At 34.8% G+C, this 26,831-nt stretch overlaps 1 protein-coding gene across 6 annotated transcripts in view; it reads right to left on the bottom strand.

The window, feature by feature from the left end:
• The window catches only part of FAM135A (family with sequence similarity 135 member A), a 157,270-nt gene that overhangs the window by 48,291 nt on the left and 82,148 nt on the right, over positions 1-26,831 (bottom strand). For 3 of the 6 annotated variants that reach the window (XM_027550860.1, XM_027550863.1, XM_027550861.1), the window contains exons 8-12: positions 25,385-25,511; positions 24,552-24,705; positions 20,673-20,750; positions 17,397-17,446; positions 8,123-8,278 (exon numbers count right to left, since the gene is read on the bottom strand). In XM_027550860.1, coding sequence (XP_027406661.1) covers positions 8,123-8,278; positions 17,397-17,446; positions 20,673-20,750; positions 24,552-24,705; positions 25,385-25,511 — 565 coding nt within the window. Of the gene's footprint in view, positions 1-8,122; positions 8,279-17,396; positions 17,447-20,672; positions 20,751-24,551; positions 24,706-25,384; positions 25,512-26,831 lie in introns of those variants that run through there. The other 3 variants (XM_027550862.1, XM_027550864.1, XM_027550865.1) reach the window with 2 other exon arrangements.

Raw genomic sequence — 26,831 nt, 5'->3', positions numbered from 1 at the left:
TTTTATTCCCATTATTTTGGGGAATGGATTGAAAAAGATACTGCTGTGATTTATGCCAGAGAGTGTTCTGCCTATGCTTTCCTCTAGGAGTTTTACACTGTCTGATCTCATATTTAGGTCTTTATTCCATTTTGAGATTATCTTTGTATATGTTCTATACATATACAAAATGATCTACCTTCATTTTTTAAATATGTATTGTCCAATTTTCCCAGCACCACTTGTTTAAAAGACTGTCTTTGCAACATACTTCATCATCAATTAATTGACCATAGGTGAATGGGGTTATTTCTGCATTTTCTATCCTGTTCCATTGATCTATATTTCTAGTTTTGGGCCAGTACCATACTGTTTTGATGACTGTAGCTTTGTAGTATATCCAGGGAGCCTGATTCCTCCAGCTCCATTTTTTAAGCTTGCTTTGGCTATTTGGGATATTTTTTGCCTCCATACAAATTTTGAGATTTTTTTGTTCTAGTTCTGTGAAAAATGCTATAGGTAATTTGATAGGGATTGTGCTGAATCTGTAGATTGCCTTGGGTACTATAGTCATTTTGACAATATTGATTCTTGCAGTCCAAAAATATGGTGTATCTTCCCATCTGTTTATGTCTTATTTGATTTCTTCCATCAGTATCTTACAGTTTTCAGAGTACAGGTTTTTTGTATCCTTAGGTAGATTTATCCCCAGGTATTTTATTCTTTTTGATGCAATGGTAAATGGAACTGCTTCCTGAATTTCTCTTTCTGATCTTTCATTGTTAGTGTAGATAAATGCAACAGATTTCTATGTATTAATTTTATAACCTGCAAATTTACCAAATTCATTGTTGAGTTTTATTAGTTTTCTGGTAGCATCTTTAGGATCTATATAGTATCATGTCATCTGCAAATAGTGATAGTTTAACTTCTTCTTTTCCAATTTAGATTCCCCTTACTTTTTCTTCTCTGATTGCTATAGCTAGGACTTCCAAAACTATGTTGAATAAAATAGGTGAGAGTGGACATCCTGGTCTTATTCCTGATCTTAGAGGGAATGCTGTCAGTTTTTCACTATTGAGTATGATGCTAGCTGTAGGTTTGTAGAATATGGTCTTTATTATGTTGATTTATGTACCCTCTATGCCCACTTTCTGGAGAGTTTTTTTTAATCATAAATGGGTGCTGAATTTTATCAAAAGCTTTTTCAGCATCTACTGAGATGATCATATAGTTTTTATTCTTCAATTTGTTGATGTGGTATATTACCTTGATTGATTTGTGGATGTTGGAAAATGCTTGCATCACTGGGATGAATCCCACTTGATCATAGTGTAAGATCTTTTCAATGTATTGTGGGATACAGATTGCTAGTAGTTTGTTGAGGATTTTTGCATCTATGTTCATCAGTGATACTGGATTATAATGTGTGTGTGTGTGTGTGCTATCTTTGTCTGGTTTTGGTATCAGAGTGATGGTGGCCTCAAAAAATGAGCTGGGGAGTTTTCCTTCCTCTGCGATCTTTTAAAACAGTTTCAGAAGGAGAGGTGTTAGCTCTTCTCTAAACATTTGATAAAATTTGCCTGTGAAGCTGTCAGGGCCCGGACTTTTGTTTGTTGGGAGGTTTTTAATAACAGTTTCAATTTCAGTGCTTGTGACTGGTCTGTTCATGTTTTCTATTTCATCTTGGTTCAGTTTAAGGAGACTGTACCTTTCTGAGAACTTGGGCATTTCTTCTAGGTTGTCCATTTCACTGGCATACAATTGTTGATAGTAGTCTCTTATGATCCTTGGTATTTCTATGGAGTCAGTTGTAACTTCTCCTTTTTCATTTCTAATTTAATTGATTTGAATCCTCCCTTTTTTTTTCTCTTGGTTTCTGGCTAAAGGTTTATCAATTTTGCTTATCTTTTCAAAGAATAAGCTTTTAGTTTCATTGATCTTTGAGATTTTTCTTTGTCTCTATTTCATTCATTTCTGCTCTGATTTTTATGATTTCCTTCTGTTAATCATAGGTTTGTTTTTTCTTCTTTCTCTAATTGTTTTAGGTATAAGGTTAGGTTGTTTGAGGTTTTTCTTGTTTCTTGAGGTAACTGTGTATTGCCATAAACTTTCCACTTAAAACTGCTTCTGCTGCATCCCATAAGTTTTGGACCATAGTGCTTTCCTTTTCATTTGTCTCTAAGTTTTTTCTTTTTAATTTCCTCTTTGAGTTTTTCAGTGATCCAATGGTTTCTGAGTAGCATATTGTTTAGCTGCCACGTATTTATGTTTTTTAGAGTATTTTCTTGTGATTTATTTCTAATCGCAGAGCTTTGTGACAGAAAAAATGATATAATTTTGATTTTCTTGAATTTGCCAAGACTTGCCTTGTGGCCCAGCATGTGGTCAATCCTGGAGAATGTTCCATGTGCACTTGAGAAGAATGTAAAGTCTGCCACTTTTGGTTGAAACGCTCTATAAATATCAATTAAATCCAACTGATCTAAACTGTCATTTAAGGTCCATGCTCCTTATTAATTTTCTGTCTAGAGAAAGTGGGGTATTAAAGTCCCCCACTATTATTCTGTTACTGTCGATTTCTCTGTTTATATTTTTTAGTATTTGCCTTACATATTGAGGTACTCCTATGTTGGGTGCATATATATTTATAATTGTTGTATCTTCTCAGATTGAACACTTGATCATTATCAAGTGTCCTTATTTGTCTCTTATAACAGTCTTTGCTTTAAAGTCTATTTTGTGTGATGTATTGTTACTCCAGCTTTCTTATGAATTCCCTGTGTGTGGAATACCTTCTACCATCCTCTTACATTCAGTCTGTAAGTCTGAGGTGGGTCTCTTGTAGACAACACATCTATGGGTCTTGTTTCTGTATCTACCCAGCCAGTCTATGTCTTTTGGTTGGTGTCTTTAATCCATTTATATTTAAGGCAATTATTAAGGCAATATGTATGATCCCAGAGGTCTCTTAGGCTGTCTTCATTTCTTTTCATTCTTTTTTCTACATTCTGTTTTGCGGCAGTGATTTCCACCATTCTATCTTCCAAGTCATTAATCCGTTCTTTTGCCTTAGTTATTCTGCTATTAATTCCTTCTAGTGTATTGTTCATCTCTGTTTGTTTGTTCTTTTGTTTTTCTAGGCCTTTGGTAAACATTTATTTCATCTTCTCAATCTTTGCCCACCATTCTTTTTCCGACATCCTGGATCATCGTCATTATAATTATTCTGAATTCTTTTTAAGAATTTTCAGAATTATTCTGAATTCATTTAAGACCAATAAATCAATATATTGAGATAAAAAAAATCCTTGAGAAATATAATTTACCAAAATTGACTGAAAAAGAAATAAAATGTAGCATTCCCACTAATACTGTAACTTCTAAATCTAATCATAATCAAATTGAAGACCAGATTGAAGACTGGTCTAAAAATTACTGGCTAAAGTTGTGAAAGATGAAGAAAACGAAAGGAAGAAGGAAGATTAAGTGAGTCTGAAGAGTTTAAAGGGATGTGATAACTGATTGCAATGTGTGACCCTGAGATTGATCCTGGAAAAGGTTGTCACACAGGGTGGTATTAAGACAACTGACCAGATTTAAAAATGAATCATGTAGTAGGTATCAGTATTTCAGTACAGTTCAGTTACTCAGTCGTGTCTGACTCTTTGCGACCCCATGGACTGCAGCACGCTAGGCCTCCCTGTCCATCACCAACTCCCAGAGATTGCTCAAACTCATGTCTATCGATCTGGTGATGCCATCCAATCATCTCATCTTATCTTCTGTTGTCCCCTTCTCTTCCTATCTTCAGTCTTTCCCAGTATTAGGGTCTTTTCCAGTGACTCAGTTCTTCGCACCAGGTGGTCAAAGTATTGGAGTTTCAGCTTCAGCATTAGTCCTTCCAATGAATATTCAGGACTGATTTCCTTTAGGATTGACTCCTTGCAGTCCAGGGACTCTCAAGAGTCTTCTCCAACAATACAGTTCAAAAGTATCAATTCTTCAGTGCTCAGCTTTCTTTATAGTCCAACTCTCACATCCATACATGACTCCTGGAAAAACCATAGCTTTGACTTGATGGACCTTTGTTGGCAAAGTAATGTCTCTGCTTTTTAATATGCTGTCTTTAACAGGTTGGTCTAGCCTTTCTTCTAAGGAGCAAGCGTCTTTTAATTTCATGGCTGCAGTCAGAATCTGCAGTGATTTTGGAGCCCCCCCAAATAAAGTCTCTCACTGTTTCCACTGTTTCCCCATCTATTTGCCATGAAGTGATGGGACTGGATACCATGATCTTAGCTTTTTGAATGCTGAGTTTTAAGCCAGCTTTTTCACTCTCCTCTTTCACTTTCAAGAGGTTCTTTAGTTCTTCTTCTATTTCTACCATAAGGGTGGTGTCATCTGCATATATGAGATTATTCATATTTCTCTCAGCAATCTTAATGCCAGCTTGTGCTTCATCCTGCCCAGCATTTTACATGATGTACTATGCATATAAGTTAAATAAGCAGGGTAACAATATACAGCCTTGACATACTCCTTTCCCAATTTGGAACCAGTCTGTTGTTCCATGTCCGGTTCTAACTGTTGCTTCTTGACCTGCATATGGGTATCTCAGGAGGCAGGTAAGGTGGTCTGGTATTTCCATCCCTTTAAGAATTTTCCATAGTTTGTTGTGATCCACACACATTAAAGGCTTTGGTGTAATCAATAAAGCAGAAGTAGATGTTTTTCTGGTATTCTCTTGCTTTTTCAATGATCCAGCAGATGTTGGCAATTTGATCTCTGGTTTCTCTGCCTTTTCTAAATCCATCTTGAATATCTGGAAGTTCATGGTTCACTTACTGTTGAAGCCTGGCTTGGAGAATTTTGAGCATTACTTTGCTAGAGTGTGAGATGAGTGTAATTGTGCGGTAGTTTGAAAATTCTTTGGCATTGCTTTTCTTTGGGATTGGAATGAAAACTGACCTTTTCCAGTCCTGTGGCCACTGCTGACTTTTCCAAATTTGCTGGCATATTGAGTGTAGCACTTTAACAGCATCATCTTGTAGGATGTGAAACAGCTCAACTGGAATTCCATTACCTCCACTAGCTTTGTTCGTAGTGATGCTTCCTAAGGCCCACTTGACTTTGCGTTCAAGGATGTCTAGCTCTAGGTGAGTGATCACACTGTCATGGTTATTTGGGTCATTTAAGATCTTTTTTGTACAGTTCTTTTGTGTACTCTTGCCACCTCTTCTTAATCTCTTCTGCTTCTGTTAGGCCCCTACCTTTAGGTTTCTGCCCTTTATTGTGCCCATCTTTGCATGAAAATTTCCCTTGGTATCTCTAATTTTCTTGAAGAGATCTCTAGTCCTTCCCTTTCTATTGTTTTCCTCTATTTCTTTGCACTGATCACTGAGGAAGGCTTTTTTTATCTCTCCTTGCTATTATTTGAAACTCTGCATTCAAATGGGTTTATTTTTCCTTTTCTCCTTTGCCTTTAGCTTCAGTATTAGATGTCTTAAAGTTGATCACTGTACTGTGGTTAAGTAAGAGGATATCTTTGTTCTTAGTCAATATGCCCTGAAGTATTTAAGGAAAAACGAGTATAATGTCTGTAACTGTCAAATGGCCCAGAAAAAAAAATGTGTGTGTGAGTATATTTATATGGGTGCTGTGCTGTGCTTAGTTGCTCAGTCGTGTCTGACTCTTTGGGACCCCATAGACTATACCCCGCCAGCTCCTTTGTTCATGGGGATTCTCTATGGAAGAATACTGGAGTGGGTTGCCATGCCCTCCTCCAGGGGGATCTTCCCAGCCCAGGGATTGAACCCAGGTCTTCCACATTGCAGGTGGATTCTTTACCACCTGGGTCACCAAGGAAGCTCCAGAATACTGGAGTGGGTAGTCTATCCCTTCTCCAGGGGAATTTCCCGACCCAGGAATCCAACTGGGGTCTCCAGAATTGCGGGAGGATTCTTTACCAGTTGAGCAACTGGGAATGTGTATCTATTGACAAAAAGAAGGAATGATGAAGCAAATGTGCCAAAATGGTAACTTGTGATTCTGACAAAGACAATATGGGAGTAAGCTGTACTACTTCTGTAATACTTCTGATAGTTCTCTTCTCTATTTTAGAAACTTTATGATTTTGCCTTTCATGTCTGTTTTTAGTCCATCTGGAACTGAATTTTATATAATTCAGTTATATAATACCCAATTGTCCCAATATCATTTACTGATAATGTCACATCTTCCTTGCTGATCTGTACATATTATGTCCAAATACAGGTGTGTCTCTGTCTGGCTTTTCTCTTGCGTTCCATCGACAAATTAAGACCTCTACTTCATCAAAAGACAGCATGAACATAGTGGAAAAAACCATGAAAAGAGGAAAGATTTATAAAACATTTAACAAAGATCAGTACTTAGAATACACAGAAAACTATTATAAATCAAGAAGAAAAAGAAAACTAATCTGATAGAAAATGGGCAGCCAGTTTGGACAGGTACTTCACAAACAGGAAATCTACACAGCCAACAGTCATACAAAATGGTGCTCAACTATTACCAAGTCATCAAAAAATACATATAAAACTAAAATGATATACCATTTTACATCCATCTTGCAAAAGTTTAAAAGTCTGCCAATATCAAGAACTGGGGAGGAGGTGGGCTAAGAACTTTCCTATGGTGCTTGTGGGAGTGAAAATCAGCACCACTTTGGAAACCAGGGTAGCATTATATAATAGAATTGACGTTATTTGTACCCTATGACACAGTAATCTCTTTCATAGGTAAATACATCACAGAAACTGTTATGACAGGAAATATTCACAGCAGCTTGGTTTACAGTAGCTACAAATCTGAAATAATCCAAACACTTATCAACAGTAAAATGGACAAACAAATTGTAGGTATATTCAAATGGAAATACATTATAGCAATGAAAATGAGTAAGCTACAGCTACTAACAACAACAACAAAAATAAATTAATCTCCAAAACAAAATCTCAACTGAAAGAAGCAATATACAAAAGAATACATACTGTATGAATTCATTTATGTAGAATTCAGTAATATAGACTGAATAACTAAAAGAGAAAGAAGGAACTTCCTGAGAAAGATGGTGATTCCTTGTAAATATCATAAAGGGGTAGAAATTGGAACAAATACATAGAACATGTCTGTGGTATTGACAATATTCTATTTCTTGATCTGGGTGATCGTTAAAAGGGTATGTACTTTTAACCACTTGTTAAAATGTGCACGTTTTATGAACTTTTCTGATTTTAATTATATATTGTGCTTTATGTAGTAGCTCAGATGGTAAAGAACCCACCTGCCAATGCAGGAGAGCCCAGTTTGATCCCTGGGTTGGGAAGATCCCTTGGAGAAAGGAATGGCAACCCACTCCAGTGTTCCTGCCCAGGGAATTCCATGGAGGGACCATGGGTTCACAAAGTGTTGGACACAACTGAGCGACTACCACTTTCATTTGTGCTTTATAGTTAAGAAAAGAAAAACTAGAAAAGAAAATAAAATACACATGATGTTTTGTGTAACTAATTCAGGAAAATTAGTGTGCATACAGAGTACATAAGGAGATAAAGCTGAAAAGACAGAGATTTAACATCTCGAAGCCTCTTGACACAATAAAATTGTACAAAATTTTCTGCACAGTGTCCGTACCAGACCTATAACAACCTTCATGTCTAGCTTACTCCCCCGAGCCTGCAAAGTTCATAATATATATCTCTAAATGAGGTGAAGGAAGGAGAGAGGAAAGGAGGGAGTATGAGGTTTGGAGAGAGATATTCTGTCTATTCTGAGATGGCTTTTTAGTTCTGGTTTCTTTTTCTTAAGAGATCTAGTGATAATTCCTGTTCCTGGATTCCAAGAACTATCCTTTATTGTGTATTTTATTTCATACAGGTGGTGTCTCTTAGTTGCAAGGGTTGTAACTGAGATAGGTCATATACTCAACTGTATTCTTCTATTATTAACTTTAGGAATCAAACAATAACACAATGATAGATGTCTCTTTTCTCATTTATGAACATAATAGATAAAAATCAGAATTTTTATTCATAAGAAATTTCTAAATATAAATGACAATACTCATTAAAATGCTCTACAATCACTTATTTTTATAACTTACCCTCAGAGTATGGTGCTCTTGTGCTAGTAATAGTCTTAGTTCCTCATGTAGTGTTATAACTTCCAGAAATTGTCCCCATAAAGCCATTAAAAGTGAGCAAAGTTGTGCAAGATTCATATTTATAAGTTCTGCCAGTTCATCAGGATTTTCTATTTTCTGAAATGACAAGAAAAAAAACCCTGCTCTCTGAGAATTACCATAACACGTATATTACTGAAAGTATTAATACAAAGGCAAATTTTTTAGTTTTAAAATATGTACATCTGTGCACACTTGCACGTGTGTGTAGAGAGAGACCAACTAACCCATGGCTTTTTTTCTATCTTGGTAGTCACTCTAGCATTTTCGACAATTTAACCAATATTTCAATTTCTGAAATAATATCAGATATAGTCTAAAGTTACAAATCAGGATTCTATACAACATGATCAAATTCAAACACTAAAACTAGGAATTTTAAGCAAAACAAATCATGATCAAAGTTATAAAATTTTTGAAAGACTGTGAAATCTTAAAATATGATTTATTTTCAATCAGTTAAGTAATTTAAAGGTCATATGCTCCTCAGAAAGGATTGAGATTCTCTCTAAAGCAGCTCTTCCTTCACATCTCTGCTCTTAGATTTTATTTTGCTCACAGAAACCCTTTCCCAGAGTTGTCAAACACTTCTTTCTTCTTTTCTAACAATTCATGCATCCACTATTTATTGAGCACATTTTACATGCTAGGGGGCTACATTCTACAGACACCAAGATTAATATGAAAAGATCACAGTCTAATGAGGAGAGAAAAGTGGGTAAACAAATATATATTTATTATATGTATATATATATATTATGAATGTTTGAATAGTGATATTAAGTTGTTGTTTATTTAAATATTCATCTTAATTGATGACAGAAATTAAGAGTACTGAATGAGATGTAGAATTTTCTTGAAGGCTTTTAGTTTTCTTGAATTGATAAAGAACTTCTGAACAAAGAATAACAAAGACTATAAAGCAGAATGATGTTTCTCATAAGGACGTTTTGTCCACTAAGGCAGCAGTCAGTTTCTTCGCAGATAGAATCTTGATGCAAAAATCTGTCTTTAATTACTAGTAACGCTAGGAAATCTACTTTAAATATATACATGGGTGCTGATTTCACTTTCCTACCATAAAGATGGGGGAAGTCATGTATTCAGATTGAAGTTAACAGCCACTCCCACAGCTCATCTCCACCTGCACACCAACCACCACTATATCTGTGTCTCTTGATCAAGTATCCCTCATGTTTAGACCCAACAACTATTGGACAACTGTGCTTGGACAATTCACCATGTCCCCAATTATACTCATTATATCTGCACCAGTCCCCTTCTAAAAAACAAATGAAACCCCTAAATGTTGCTCATCATATATGATATTCTCGGGTTTCCCTGGTGGCTCAGAGGTTAAAGAGTCCGCCTGCAATGCAGGAGACCTGGATTCGATCCCTGGGTCAGGAAGATTCCCTAGAGAAGGAAATGGCAACCCACTCCAGTATTCTTGCATGGAGAATCCCATGGATGGAGCAGCCTGGTGGACTATAGTCCATGGGGTCGCAAAGAGCCGGACACGACTGAGAGACTTCACTTTCACTTTTGTTTATACAGACTCCTTTTTAAAGTCTGAAATTCAGCAGGCTTTTCTTCCCTGACCCGAACCAAGCTTCCATTTATCTTCTTAACTCAGAGAACATATAAAACAAAAACTCAGCAAAATAAGTAAGAAGGGGAGGGATCATGTCTTATTCACTTGTGTGACTGGTAACCAGTACACAGTAGTCACTCAATAGATGTGTACCAAACGAATAAATGAATGAATGACTGAATAAGGAATTACAGGCTTCAGATAAGGAAAAAGTCCCCAGAAAACAAGGAGAAATTCTGAAAATATTGACAAATTCCAGAATTCTAGAATGGAAGCTAATCAGTCAACAGATGATAAACACTGACTCAACACACAGAGAAATTCTACAGAAGGGTTTTACCTCAGGGATGATGTATAAATATTATTAGAAATAAAGCTGCCAAGTTTTTTATGTCTCTTAACACACAGAAGATTAAAATGGAGTATAAATAAGCTGAAACCTGTAGTATGGTTTCAAGAATGAATTTAATGAAGTTAGGAAAAGAAGACTAGAATAAGTATTTGACAGTAATTAAATAGTACTGTGTAAGGCAAGCAATACTACACCTGGTATAATCTACACACAAGTAAAAATAATTCCCCCCAGAAAGCAAGGCTGTCTAGACACCCTGTATTTATTACCTGTATTTCTCAGGCAGTATGGCATCAAGTTTCTGAGAAAGGACTTTTGGTATTTTCATTATTGGGAAAAGCATCCTATAAACAAATAACTCCTTTGGTTTATGTAACTCTTTATGATAAGTGTCAAAATATAAATAATAATTCTTTTTTATATTAAAAAGAAAATTGGAATGAAGTTTGACAAGATTTTATATATATATAAATGTAGGAATAATAAGACATTTATACTTGTATACTATTTTTTTAAATAAATTCATTATTTTGTTTTATATAGATGTATACCTTTTCATAGCATTCATTGACCTTTTTTGATTGAAAAAAAAATAAAGTTCACTTTAGTATACAGTCTTCAATTATTTTCAGTTACAGAGAAGAAAAAACCAGAATCATATTTTTATGCCATTTTCACTGAATAACACAGTATGAGCATTTTCCTATATCACCAAATATTTGTTGAAAGCATCACTTTTAAGGTTGCACAATGTTTTTATGAGTGGCCCATGATTTGTTTAACCAAAGTCTTATTGTTGGGTATTTATTTAGGTTAATGTTTTATAATATCACAGATTACATTATACATGAATTTCTGATTGTTTATTTGGTATAAATTGAGAAGGAATATTTTTTATGGTGTTGGATACATACTGCCAAATTCATCTCTGAAAAAGATCTGCAAGGTATGGGAATCTGTATCTCACCATAACTCAACAAAGATTATACTGTTATTAAAAAAAAAATCACAGTCATGCAGAATACCAGCTGACAGAGGACAGGAGAACCTGACCAGTGGAAAAGAATATATAGAACCACACAAAACTTGGTAGGACAAAGGGACTACCAGGAAAAACAGGAGTGTTAGTACGACTAGACCTGCCCTCAGCAGGTGAGGGAACTGAAGCAGGGGTCCAGTCTGAGTCAGAGAAGAAACATTTAAGGCTGAGAGTGAAACAGCTGATCAGTGGCATCCTAAATGAAACGAGAATCAGACAGTCCTTGCCGCAGCCATACATACCCTGGACAGGGACACTGGTCCCCTGGAAGGTGAAGTAGCTGGGAGCTGGGGTTTAGGGATTGTGGAGCAATCCCAGGGAGAGAGCTGCTGTGGACTGCAGAGAAACAGATTGAGGGGTTGTGAGGGAGGAGATTGTGGTGGGAAATGCCTGTGGAGGAAAGCCAGGCAGCCATGGAAGCAAGGAGATACTGCTGAGTCAGCATAGGGGGTGGAACCATCACCATAGCCTCTCTCTCCCCACATGCCAGGAACAGCAGCTGAACAATAGAGAGGTGGGCCCATCAAACACCTGATGCACTGAACTACAGATTAGGATCCCACCCAGGGTGCTCCTTTAAGTGCCTGATGCACCAATCTATGGAGCAGGACCACAGCAAGGGGGGCCCCTCTATGTGACTGAATGGGCAGAGCTACGGAGAAAGACTGGCCAAAGAGGTCCTCTGATCGCCAGCTACAGGAGGCTCTATAAAAGACTCTGATCAGGCCATAACTCCTGCAGCGGAGGCAGTCTGTGTTCCTGCACACTTGGCGCCGCCAGGGTCCCCGCAAACCAAGCAGCTGCACCACCTTCACACTCAACCCTCATTGGGGCAGAGCTGCCACAGATAAAAGAAGTCTTGCATCTACACATGCAGGGTTGCTTTGGTCATGTCCAACTATTTGTGACCCTGTGGACTGTAGCCTGCCAGGCTTCTCTCTCAGGGGGTTCTCTCCAGGCATGGATACTGAAGCGTATCAGCCAAATACAGGTTGCCATGCCCTTCTAGAGCACTGTATTTCCTGCTTCCCTAGCTGCCAACTTCCCTGAGTACCTGGTGCTGCCAGGGCCCCTGTGACCCAAGCAGCTGCATGATTTCTGCACCTGGCCCTCACTGGGGCAGACCCAATTCCTCCAGAGCAGCCTCAGGAGCAAACCCCAGTGGACAATCCAGTGGCTATCATCAAAAAGTCTACAAACAACAGATGCTGGAGAGGGTATGGAGAAAAGGGAACACTCTTGCACTGTTGGTGGGGATGTAAACTGATACAGCTACTATGGAAGAAGGTATGTAGAATCCTTAAAAAAATAGGAATAAAACCACAATATGACCCAGCAATCCCACTCATAGGCATATACCCTGAGGAAACCAAAACTGAAAAAGACACATGTATCCCATTGATCATTGCAGCACTATTTACAATAGTTAGAACATATAAGCAACCTAGATGTCCATCAACACATGAACGGATAAAGAAATTGTTGTCCATATACACAATGGAATATTACTCAGCCATAAAAAGGAACGCATTTGAGTCCGTTCTAATGAGGTGGATGAACCTAGAACCTATTGTACAGAGTGAAGTAAGTCAGAAAGAGAAAGATAAATATCATATTCTAACGCATATATACAGAATCTAGAAAAATGGTACTGAAGAATTCATTTACAGGGCACCAGTGGAGAAACAGACATATAGAATAGACTTATGGACACCAGGAGAGGGGAGGAGAGGGTGAGAAGTATGGAAAGAGTAACATGGAAACTTACGTTACCATATGTAAAACAGATGGCCAACGGGAATTTGCCATATGACTCAGGAAACTCAAACGGGCTCTATATCAACCTAGCGGGGTGGAATGGGGAGGGAGATGGGGGGGAAGTTCAAAAGGGAGAGATATATGTATACCTATGGCTAATTCATGTTGAGGTTTGACAGAAAACAACAGAATTCTGTAAAGCAATTACCCTCAAATTAAAAAAAAAAATCACAGCCAATCTGATAGGTTAAAAATCATGTCAGAGTATTTAAATTTTTGTTTTATAATTAAAATTTTTTCACATACTTATTAGCATTTTATAACTGGATAACTGGGTGTCTAAGCTATATTAATATTAAAAATGGGATATTACAGGATTTTTTTTGCTGATTTATAAGACCTGTTTAAATATTCCATCTTCTGTCTACTCTATTTACCCTAGTTTATATTACACTTAAATACTGAAATTAAGTATCAGTACATAAAATTCATTAGTAATATCTGAGTACATATGTAGTTTTTAAAACAATATAGATGGAAATAAAGAACAAATATTTTCCTTTATAGCCTCATTCTTTGTGGTATTCTTTTATTATTATGTATAGTTCAAATGTGTATGTGTTTGTGTATGTGTCCTTTCAAATATTTTATACGCAATCTAATCACATAAACATGATCAAATATTTACATAGCTTTTCTAACATATACAAATCATATTCATATTTTTCTCCAATTTATTTTTTCAATTAATATATCCTAAAGAGGTTTTCAGCATGAAAACAGTACCCTGCATCATAGAGGAATATGTATTTCTTGAGTTAAAAAATCCATGTCAATGCACAGAGATTCACCTAATTCTTTTAAATGGCTACATGGTAGTTGATAATGCTTTATATTTGTTTGTTGAAATGAACTGGCACTTTTTGTGGGATACATTTCTAAATAAAAACTATTTTGTGGCAGAGCGTGTGAGTGTTTTTGGAACAGATGATGAACTGACCTAAAAAATGTACCATTTCTACCCTCACCAACAGCCTATGCAGACACTAGTTTCCTTACCACCTTACCAACAATGGAGATTAGCAATCACTTTCATTTCTGCAAATTTCATGGTTAAAAAAACCCCACTTTATTGCTTAAATCTGCATCTCCTTGGTGTCACCTAAGCAGCAAACCTGCTCTAAGAATTGCATTTTGTACAGCCTCTATGTGTACCCCTTTTTCCCAGGGGTGTTTTGAAACTGATACATAGGAGTTCTTTATTTAGTTTCAGTATCATTGCCACTTTCAGGTATTGCAAATATTTTCTTTCAGTCTGTTGCTTCCTTTCAATTTTATATTTTATTTTGTTTTAAAGAAGTTTTAAATCATTAATATCATATTGTTTACTGTTACTCTGAAGAAGTTATTTCATATTCCAAGGATAGATTGCTTATATATACATGTATACATATATTTGTCTTACAGATTTTTTTGACATTTAACTCTTCAAGTCCATTTAGAATTTGCTTCTATAACATGTTATTTTACCATACTACTATGTAACTGAATGTTCATGAAATTTTATCATATACTCAAATCTTACACATATTTAACGATTGTTCCAGTGCTATTTAGTTCCACTGATTTGTCTTTGCGTTCTTTTAGAGAAATCCTACTCTATTTCCATTACTGTAGTTTTTATATATAAAAACTACATCCACTTGGGCAAGTTCCTCTATATTATTGTTTTTTTCAAAAATTTTTCTTAGTCATTCTTACCTTTCTTCAAATGATCTTTAAAATAAGTTTAATTTTAAAGTTTCCAACAGGATTTTGATATAATGCATTCATATTATTAACTTGTGAAAAACCAGGTAGCTGTCAATGATCATTTACCTTTTCATCTGGGAGTATCATATGTTTCTTCACTCAAATTTCCTTTAAGGTCAGTGAATAAGTCAGTAGATTTATATTTATCACAAATATCTTATTATTTCTAAAATCCTTTGGGACAACTATTATAACAACATTAGTGATTTTTTTTTTTTTTTAAAGAAGACACTTAGCTTACTTAAACCGTGGGGAAAGCTTTTAGAACGGGATATGAAATTGTCTCTTCTACCTATAATTTTAAAAGGAGAAGGTAAATACCTTTTTCAAAAGGGTCAAGTTCTCATTTATATTTACATACAGAAATATATCCCAAAGTCAAATATGTATTTTTGTTTGATTCATGTCTCTGATATCTTCCATTACCATAGCTAAACAACAGTGAAATATACAGGGCTCCTAAAATAGTCAAAACATTTAGTTCCATGGGGAAGAAAAGGAAAAACAAAAATCTATTCAATTTAATTGCAAGAATGAACTGATAGAAAAATATTCCAAGAGAAATTCATTTCTTGAAATAAAATAAATTTCCATTTCTAAACCATATCATTTTATAAAAGTATGTAAATTTAAGCAATGCTTAAAAATTTTGTCCAGAAAGTCTGAATTAATTAACAGGAGGAAAAAGCACACTTTTGATCAGTTAATTGTCTCTGCTATTTCATTTACATGCAAAATATCCAGAATATCCACGTATCTATGGGCAATTTATCTTTGACAAAGAAGGTAAAAATATACAAAGGAGAAAAGACAGTCTTTTCAATAAGCGGTGCTGGGAAAACCAGTCAGCAATGTGAAAAAGAATGAAATTAGAACACTTCTCAACACCATATACAAAAATAAACTCAAAATAGATTAAAGACCTAAATGTAAGACCAGAAACTATAAACCTCTTTGAGGAAAACATAGGCAGAACTCTCTTTGACATAAATCACAGCAGGACCCTATAAGACCCACCTCCTAGAGTAATAGAAATAAAAATAAAAGTATACAAATGGGACCTAGCTCTTGCACAATTAAGGAAACTATAAGCAAGGTGAAAAAGACAACCCTCAGAATGGCAGAAAATAATAGCAAATGAAACAAATGACAAAGGGTTAATCTCCAAAATATACGACCAGCTCAAGTGGCTCAATACCACACACAGACACACACAAAACCCAATCAAAAAGTCAGCGGAAGACCTAGCCAGACATTTCTCTAAAGACATACATATGGGTAATAAACACATGACAAGATGCTCAACATCACACATTATTAGAGAAATGCAAATCAAATCTACAATGAAGTATCACCTCACACCGGTCAGAATGGCCATCATCAAAAAAGTCTACAGACAATAAATGCTGGAGAGGGTGTGGAGAAAAGGGAACCCTCTTACACTGTTGGTGGGAATGCAAATTGATACAGCCACTATGGAGAACAGTATGGGAGATTCCTTTAAAAACTAGGACTACAACTATCATATGATCTAGTAATCCTACTACTGGACATATACCCTGAAGAAACCATAACTAAAAAAGACACATGTACCCCAGTGTTCATTGCAGCACTATTTACAATAGCTAAATCTGGATGTCCATCGACAGATGAATGGATAAAGAAGTTGTGGTACATGTACACAATGGAATATTGCTCAGCTATAAAAAGGAATGCATTTGAGTCGGTTTTAATGAAGTACATGAACCAAGAGCCTATTATACAGAGTGAAGAGAGTCAAAAAGAGAAAGACAAATACTGTATATTAATACATATATACGGCAAATCCCATGGACAGGGGAGCCTGGTAGGCTGCAGTCCATGGGGTCACTAAGAGTCAGACATGACTGAGTGACTTCACTTTCACTTTTCACTTTCATGCACTGCAGAAGGAAATGGCAACCCACTCCAGTGTTCTTGTCTGGAGAATCCCAGGGACAGGGGAGTCTGGTGGGCTGCCGCCTATGGGGTCGCACAGAGTCGGACACGACTGAAGCGACTTAGCAGCAGCAGCAGCATGGAATCTAGAAAGATGGTACTGATGATTCTATTCGCAGGGCAACAAGGGAGAAGCAGACATAAAGGACAGACTTTTGGACACAGCGAGGGAAGGAGAGGGTGGGATGATTTGCCAAAGTAGCACTGAAACATATACATTGCCATATGTTAAACAAGACAGCCAGTGGGAATTTGCTGTATGACGCAGGGAACCCAAAGCCTGTGCTCTGTGACAACAAGACAGGTGGGGTGGAGAGGAAGGTGGGAAGGAGGTTCAAGAGGAGGGGACACATGTATACCTATGGCTGATTTATGCTGATGTATGGCAGAAACCATCACAATATTGCAAAGCAATTATCCTCCAATTAAAAATAAAATAAAATTTAAAAAAAAGATTTTAATCAATAATGATTAGAAAAAAGATAACTTCACACTCAAGTCAAATGTTGTTTGATCAACTAAGCTGTGTTTCTACCTAGAATCAACAATTTTATCTTTGCATTTGAGAAAGGAAAAATAATAATTTATTTTCAATAAAGTATTTAAAAAGGAAACAGAATCCATTCAAATAATTTGGTAATGTGAATTTTAAAAATCCAAATACCTTAACTTCTTCACATAATTCAGTAAGTCGAGCTTCTACATCCATTTCCTCTGAAAGGAGTAAACAGTAATTAAAGTAAGTATTTCAATGTTATATATCTGAAAATTATTTTTGAAATTTTATAAGTAAATTACTTTTAAAAACCTAGGAGATTACAAAAGTTCAAGTCAAAATAATAAAAACATACCTGGAATATAAGCTATTGAATGAAAATGAATGACAAAATCCTTTTCAACAAAAATGTAAGTTTATATCTTAGTTCAATAAATTTAGTTTCCTATGAGGCAGTCTAAAATGAAGGCCATTTTTTTCTATATAATCTTGACTTATATTTAATGTATACTATAACCATTTACAGAGGGGGGATGCAGATTAACTTACAATTAAAATGGTAATATTTACAAAGGAATACAGAAACCAACAGAATAGAATCAGTTATTTTTTGCAGGGAAAGATTTTGCTAACGCCTAAAATATCACGTTTAGACACACTTACGTTTATCTGAAATCAAACTAAAATGAGTTTTCCTAGGACAACTCTAACAGCATAGTTATCAACACACAAAATTCCATAATCTTGCTGCTAGAGTGACTTTAATTGATCACTGTCACACAAAGACAAGAAAACATTTTTGTGGTATCTTTGAATTCATTCCTCAGCTCACTATCTCATAAGGTATACTAAATATTTACTTCTTGATAAATGAATGGTAAACATTTAAATTTGATAAAATAAGCAGTTACACTGCCCAGAACAAAACCAAGCTATGATCTGAACAACAAATACTCGGCTGATAACTAAAACTAGTAGGACACAGATGTTTTGTAATTCACAAAATATATATAAATAACCACCAATAACTAAAGAAATTTGCTTCAATTTCACAAATCACTTCACTATCAGATAAATCAGTGGCTTCTAATGTTATATTAAAAAAAAAATCTGCGACAGACCCTGTGTTAAAATCGTAACTTTCATATGCCAACATCTATTTTCATATCACTCATGATGTTTTCCTGAGATAGAAGAAAATCAGCAAAATTGATCTCAGTAGGTTACATATCCTATTAATTTTTAAAAAATGAGCATAAACTTTGTAGAGTTTGATACACTTTTGTCACCTTTATATACCAGAGCTTTAATGCAGAAACTGGTCTATGCATTATGATTCTTGAGAGTTACTTCAATGCAAACACCTTAAGGGATGCTTAAATGTAAAACTTAACTTCAAAATCTCTGGGTTGAAATGACTTAAAAATAACTTAGGATTTTAACTGAGTTTAATTTTTTTAATGCCTATATATCTATTTATATAATTTTCTAGAGATTTACATAAATTTCTAGAATAACAAAGGTTATTATTTTCTTTTTTTTTTGCCATGTCATGTAGCTTGTGGGATCTCAGTTTTTCAACCAGGTTTTGAACTCAGGCCATGACAGTGAAAGCCCAGAATCTTAGCCAGTAGGCCACCAGGGAACTCCCTACAAACTTTTTTAAGTTGGCTCCTCTTGCTAATCCAAGGTGGCAACCTAGAACACATCCTTCCATATTTTCAAATATACACATATATGAGATCTGCAGTTACTGTTTTATAAAAATGAGATGTATTTTGCAAACTTTCTGCATGAAATCTCTCAGTAGTATTTCATGCAAATCTGATATGCAGCTCTAAAGCACTTTTTAAAAAAATGGCTATATAATATTCCTTGGTATAGGGACCTCATAATTTTCTTCATAATCTATTCTTTGCTGAATGATGGACATTTATCTGTGTTTTCAGTGTTTTGTCACTAAGAATACTGTGATGAACATGCATGTACAAATACCATTACAAAGTAGTAATCCTTTCTATGGTACAAAAAACTAGTACTCCTTTCTATGAACAACAGTGCAACTGCTAGGTCAAAGGGTAAATGTATCTTAAATTTATTTTCTAAATCTATTTACCCACTCATCTACTCATTCATTCAACAGATACGCTAATACAATGTCAGGAATGAAGGATAAAAGATATACACATATTTTTAGAAGTATTATTTAACTAACTAAGAAGTATTATTTAACTATGTTTTAGTTTTGAATCAAGTCTTTTCCTAGCCAACCAAAAACTGGGCCCTTCTTTACACAGACCTTATTAAATGAGCAGCATTTTAAAAAATCATTTAGAATGCTCACATATAAACTGATAGGCTGGCAATACAACAGGAAATGAGAAGTACAATTTTTTGTTAAAAAGAAAAAATATGTCATAAATGATTATAATTTCATACCATGAGTTCTTTAACTTTATACTTAGGTTACTTAATGAGAGGATAAAATTATGTTCCAAAATAATGATCATAAATAAATCTTCAACTTTTCTTTTTTCCTTCCTGGTAAGTTTCTCGCTTAACAATTTCAGTGAAAACTGACCCAATGGAAATATTTCTGAGTTAATTTTCATCTGAGAAATGTGGAGAAAGATTTTGGCTCCTTAATTTCCTTTTGTCCATACTTTTGAAAACTGAGATACAAATGCTGTGATTTAATTTTATTTTTTATTTCTATAGCTTTTCATAACTTTTAAAAAATCTTAATTGTGATGGTCTACTCAAAGTAAAAACTTTCAATATACTTAGAGAAAGATAATAAATAAAGTACTATTGCTATTCAAGAAGAAAAGTCTAAAACATATAGAGAAGTAAATCAATGAAATAATGAAATCAGAATATCTCTTTTCAAATATGTGATATATCAGGGTAGCAGTGATTTGATATTCCTGTATTTTGCTTTTTAAATTTAGAATAAAAAAATAAATGCAAACTGACTCAAAAAACAAAACCAGATATTAAAGATGTTTCTCACTTTATTTTTGTAATGCATGAAATTAGCTTCAGTTTTCAAACCACATTTTATTACCTTTAGCCCTACCTAAAGACAAATGACTTTGAACAAATTTAAGTCATTACCATTAAACTAACAAATTCTGGCAATGAACATGGTTTCTAAAAAGTGCTCTTTACAGGAACTCTAAAATGAATATGGAAAAAAAACCAAAGACATCTTTGCATTTAACGGTTCCAATTTTAATGTTCCAAAAACCTGAACATTAAAAACTAAGAATTAACCAAAGCTCAACTACAAATCAGGTTGATTCTTAAAGTAAGTTCTTAAGTAAGGGTGGCAGGAATATAAAATATTAAAAAAATACATATTTATGAAATTTGATACTAAATTAAAGCAAAGTTTTATATTGATTAAAAGGGATTATTTACTTAATCTATTTGTGAACGTACCTAGACAGGTGTCTTTCTGGGTTGCTGGCTGTTTTCTTCTGAGAAGGCGCTCATAAAGGACCTGCATGTTGGCTTTGGCTAGTTATAAGGATTGCACACAGCACTAGTTACTATACTCCTTTTACAACAAAATTTACTAGAATTTTCCACTTTGTGATTAATAGATTTAGTATTGATTCGCTAGTGCAATTGGATTAGAATACCAAAGCAGAATCTTTCAGTTAGTTAATTAGCTTATTAGAATTACAAATGATGTACATTCACGTTTATGTTACTTTGTTCTTTTTTCTAAGTGCATGTGCCACTCAACATTTCATAATCCGATATTATTTTTATGTTTTAATATCTAAACTCAGAATTTTAAGAGTTGGCAGAGGTGTCAGAGATCAGCAAGGTCGATCCTCTGCTTTTACAAGTGTAGAGACTGGGGCCAAAAAGGTTTCATAACTTGCTAAAGCCTAGATTTCAGAATTCATGATGCTCATTTTTAAAAACAGTTCTTTACCAAACCAGTATTTTAACTGAATGTCATTAAAAAAATGTACATCATTCATCTACAAGAAAAGAAAAAGACACAAGCAAAATGGAATTCAAGGCATTATTTTTAAAAAGGAAATGGAGTTTAGATAAACTCTTCATAGCATGGCAGAATTTGAAGACTTTATTAGACTTATTTGAAATATAGACTTACTTAAAATATTGACTTTAAATATAGACTTCTTTGAAAACTCAAGAAAAGTGCTAAATAGTAGAAGGAAGTAGAATATACCCTCTAACCAAGAATTACTTTTTATAAACTTATTAAAACTGGTGGATATAATAATATTTAGTGAACAGTGTTTTACAGAAATATCTGGTACCTAACAAATGTAGTTTTGCTAGGATAAAAATAAACAATGTTAACACTTTAGAAAGTGCAACAGTTTTATTCTGAATAGTTAACAAAAATTTTAGATTTTTTCCTAGAAGACACATTCAAGAATAAACTAAAATTCACAACAAATAGAAAAGAAAATATAAATAATAATGAAAAGTTTAAGGATAACCCGAAGTATTACTAATAAATATTTATTGAAGATGAATCTTGATTTTTAAAAATCCCTAGGAAACTACTATAAAGTATGTGCTGATGCCTATGTACTTTTCAATTGTCAACAAAATCTTCCCTGTGCTATTTCATTCACTCATCTATTCAACAAATATATTTTGAGTAAATACTATGTGTAAGGTACTAATAATTTTTTTCTATCACTATTATCTACTTATCTAAAACTTAAGTCGGGGTTTGCTTTAGAATTTTATTTTCTGGTGAAATATTTTAAGCAAATAATTTGGAATAAAATTGCTATTTACTTATTTAGTAACTGACTCCTGAAATTAAATATAAGGGCTTTTAAAATTTATGATATTTTCTATATTATATTCATAAGCTCAAAATAATACATATGTGTCATAAAAGCCATTTCTATCTGAGAGAAAGTTAAAAAGCATATAAATAAATGAATTATCAAACTGAGGTTAGCTAAAGTTAGTGATAAAGTGCTAATACTATCTATGCTTTGAAATAAATCTTTGACTTTGACAAGAGATGCCTGTTTAAACATTATTTCCTTTTGGAGAAAAATATTTTTTTCTTAGTTAAAATGTGGTATAAGTGTTTTTCATTTGAAAATATTACATGTTAAAACTATTTGACAATTACACAGGCATGGACAGGCCCACTTCACTTAGGGTGCTCTGTACTGAAACCACAAGGAACGCCCCCTGGCTGGGCTGCTTCTCTGGCCTCTCTCAACGCTGGACTGACTCCTCAAGGGAATGGGGAGGTCAAAGCTCTCCAGAGACAGAGACCTGCTCTTTCCTCAGCACCCTGCTCAGCCCGAGGGAATTCCTCCATGAACACCCTCTGCTTTCTGCACACCCTCATCTTTCCTTCCCGACACACTCTGCACGTCTGGATCCCATCAATCCTCCTGCCCTTAGAGTAGAAGTCAGTTTGTATACTCAGTCCCAGTTACTTACAAGTAGTAAGGGATAGCAGTGGTGCAAACATGCAGTCCTAAGCACTACATGATGATGCCTCTGTGAATTCTACAACATTCAACACCTAAACTGTTAACCAATTCTCCTCAGAAATTCCATTACATGTGGCTTCTGTGTTAACCACTTTTCAGGAACATGGTGTTGTCCTTTATTAATATTATGGTTTGACAGTTTTGTGGTCTGACCATTAAACCTAAATTAACCAAAATTCATCACACAATTCTCCTAAGAAAATGTGTTTGAGCTCCAAAGGACAAAATTTAAAAATAAATGGAGTATAATTTACCCATTAATTGAGAATAAGTAATAGCCTAAATTAGTTCTACAAACAATTCTTTCATTTTCAAAAAACAACATTTTTAGAAGTTCACATTTGAGGCAGTAGTCTCTTAAAGAACTTTCCTAAGGAAAGCAGATGGATGCTAAGTATATAAAACAGCAAGGAAAAAGAATACTTCAGAGAAGAGTAACCAAAATGTTTCTGTGCTACTGTTTTTGTCTTGAGGAAGAACACATGAGCAAAAAAGAACAAACGCTTTCCTACTGCTTGTAAAGGAGCTACACTGAGATCCCACCTGTTTAATGGAATATTTGAATAATGGAATTATCAAACCCTCTGGAGCCACTGCTGATAAGTAGGGGTACAAGAGCCAGCCTGTTCTCACAGCTGAATTTAAGTGAGGTACAAATCATTTCACTTTCTTATAATTCTTTTGTAGCTCAAGGTAGGCAATTATAAAAGTGGGCTGCTGCTAAGTCGCTTCAGTCATGTCCGACTCTGTGCGACCCTACAGACGGCAGCCCACCAGGCTCTGCCGTCCCTGGGATTCTCCAGGCAAGAACACTGGAGTGGGTTGCCATTTCCTTCTCCAAAAGTGGGCTAGTTAGTCTCAAAGACAAGAATTATTTTCAGTAACAGTGACTATTTTTGATAGGGCATCAATATTGTTAAAAGACTAAGATCCTTGAGAAACAAAGAAATAAGAACAGTGATCAACCTCGGTCAAATTTAAAAAGCAATTTCTCATTCATTCAAGTAAGTATGATGAAAATAATTTATTCCAAAGAAATAATTAAAATGTGCTTTTGATGAGCTATTAGCTCATATTTGAAAATAAAAGCTTATAAAACGTTCATAAAATGTTTGAATAAAAACATTTTCATAAATCAATAATCTTGTGTGAAATAATATATGTATTTTGCAAACTATAAGTGGTATACAAAATCAAGGCAAATGATTTTTTATTATGTGTTACAACATACAGGTATATATTAATGGACTAAAACTGAAGACTGATTTTTAGAAATTATTTAAATTATTTTAAAAATGTTAAAACTGAGTAATGTTATTATTTTCTCAAGTGAAGTAGAAGAAAGAAGATATGAGATCACCTAAAATCAATATATTTTACAAAAGGTTCCAAGTACATATAATCTGCTTAGACTATTAACTATTTGGAAGTATGGATTTAATTTACATTACCTAACCTATTGAATTTATTTTCCCTAATTTATCTTCCTATCTAATAATTCTATGGATAATTAAATTTGCTTTCTAGTACATTTTCTGGTTATATTCTAAGAGAAGACATACTATTAAAAAAATCTATCAAAAGACTCATCTCAAACTTAGCACCAAGAAATTATTTCTCAGTATCATAAATTTTTTTAAAATTTCAGTAAGTAATTATCAAAGCCTGAAAAAGATGGAGTTGAGAGAGAAGTAAAGGTGAAGCACATAAAGCAAACTAGCTGTACTAAACTAAGTACAGAAACTATGGCCAAGCTGATAACAGCAGTATGAGAATGAAGAGGGCCTGGCTACTTTCAACATACCCAGTTCTAGTTTCTGACAAGAGGGGAGCTCTTCTGTTACCATAATGAAGTAGCTGTGCAGCCCCTTGAAGGCCAGCAGCAGGGCAGCGCAGAGGGTGTAGTGGAAACGGTAGGCGTGACGCAGGAAGGAATCTGCGATGACAAAGCTGCAGCCCTGAACAAAGAGGAGATTTGGGACACAATGTTGGTAACCAGAGTCTAAAAATAGCACACCGAAACTTAGAAAAATAAAGGATTTACTAATCACAGTTATTCTAAAACATGTAAGAAGTCTAGCAGCATCTTAGGAAGTTGTTCTCATTCATATAGGTAATTTAAACACAAGAAATGTGATTCGAGAAATCTTAGTTTCATTGGACTTTAAAAACAAGCCGATCAAATGATGATTTTTAAAAATTTGAGATTCAGATTGTATTTCAACTGAGGGCCACTCTGTTTTTATAGTATGAACCCTCTCTTCTTTTAGGGGAATAACAGATATACTGCTGCAAGTTAGGTCTCAACTCTGGCAGGGGTTCCTCACAGGCTCCTCTGGAATGATCCTACCAGCTCCATTAACAGAGCAGGAGGTGACAGGAACAAGTTAAAAAAAGCACTGCCTGTCAAAGATCCCTATTCATGAAATCTTGTAAAATCTTGAAGCATCAGGTTCGTTTTCATAAAAAACAACTGGAACCAATCAACTTGTGAAGATCATGTTTAATTAGATCTGTAAGTCGTTGAGCTCAAATAATTAATAAAAGAACTATTACATCCACAGATATGTAACAGTTAAAACACATTTCATTCAAAACAAGAGAGAAATGAGGCTTTATAAACACATCAGTTCTTACGTCTGGTGATAACTGCTTTGTGTAGTTAATACCAAAGACCACACTTTCAAGAGTAGGAATCACAGAATCTTTGTTTTGTGCTGGTGCATTTCTGTTTAACCAAGTTGTCTTCACAGGACGAGGAAAACTGGAGGAACAAGCATCACATTATTGTTGTCATTAACAGTCTATTTATAGAGTGCTAAGTTAAATGTTTACAAAAGAAAGTCTTTGAGGAATAGAATAAAAAGCAAGGACTTTGCAAGATTATGATTTCTAAAGTATTCTTAAAGTACTTTTACAAATTTTCCTTTAAAATTTGAATTATTATTATTAAAAAAAAACTAAGATTAGATGCTTGAGACTACTTCTGTATTACTGGGCTTTGGGGAGGGATAAAACAGGGTGGGATCAAGAGTAGCTCAGGGACAAATGAGGGTCCAGCTTTAATTTGGAAATTCTGACCTGTCAGAACTGGTGACCAAATTCACAAAGTTAACAGTCAAATATAGGTGCTGCTTACAGAAATACAGAGGTCCCACTTAAAGGCAGAAAAAGGAAAACCACGAGTCTACTTGTTCTCTCTCTCCTTCAAAAACAAGGTATTTCCTTTCTCTTCACTAAAAGTCTATAAACTTTAAGATACCCTAAGTAAGTGCTTCAAGGCACTACCTCAATCACATAGGCTATGAACCACTGCTGTTAGTATTAACATTACATTTAATATATCACAAATTCTATAGAATAAGAAGCATATTCTGCTTGAATGTTTAAAAATCATGGACAATTTTTTTTTTCGAAGATTAAGTACTAGCTAATTATAAGAAGGCCAAAGCATTTGACTGTCTGGCAGTTTGGCAAAAGGGATAAGGCAGGAAAGTGAATCAAATGTACCAAAAGCAGAGGGCAGTCTTCATGTGCAAAGTCAATTTGCTTTGCAACAATGAAATCTCTAAATCCTAGCCAAGAGGGTGTAGCAACGCAATGGTAAATTCCACCTGCTATGACAGAACTGAGTTTCTCAAGATTGAATCAAAGAAGCTGTACTTAAAAAAAAAATCAAGTATAAGAAAAAAGTTATGCAAAAAACAAGCAAAGAAAGAAATCCTAATCCCAGTTACTTAAAATAATTGATTTATATCTATAGTTGGGTTGATCATAGAAATTGTTTCATGTAAAAATAATGTTTAAAAGGTAATATTATAAATTTTTTTTCATTTATTTTAGAGGATTAAAAAGTCCAGCCATAACAGAACTTCAGGGAAAAACTTGTCTTCAGAGAAACACAGTGAGGAATGTTACCGGTAACAGGACCCTCTACCGCATGCCACCAGCAGACAGCCTTCTTCCCCTTTCCTTGCTTTCCTTCCCGACCCAACCATCTAGTTTACAGGCCAAGAAGCCCAGGAAAGGCACTGCTCCCTCTAGGGTACAGCTCCAGCAGCAAGAGAGGGGACTTCAGAACCCA

This window comes from Bos indicus x Bos taurus, chromosome 9, assembly GCF_003369695.1.
Source record: "Bos indicus x Bos taurus breed Angus x Brahman F1 hybrid chromosome 9, Bos_hybrid_MaternalHap_v2.0, whole genome shotgun sequence".
Classification (NCBI taxonomy): Eukaryota; Metazoa; Chordata; class Mammalia; order Artiodactyla; family Bovidae; genus Bos; species Bos indicus x Bos taurus.
The sequence above is the reverse complement of the archived record's forward strand: the minus strand, read 5'-3'. Positions and strand labels throughout refer to the sequence as shown.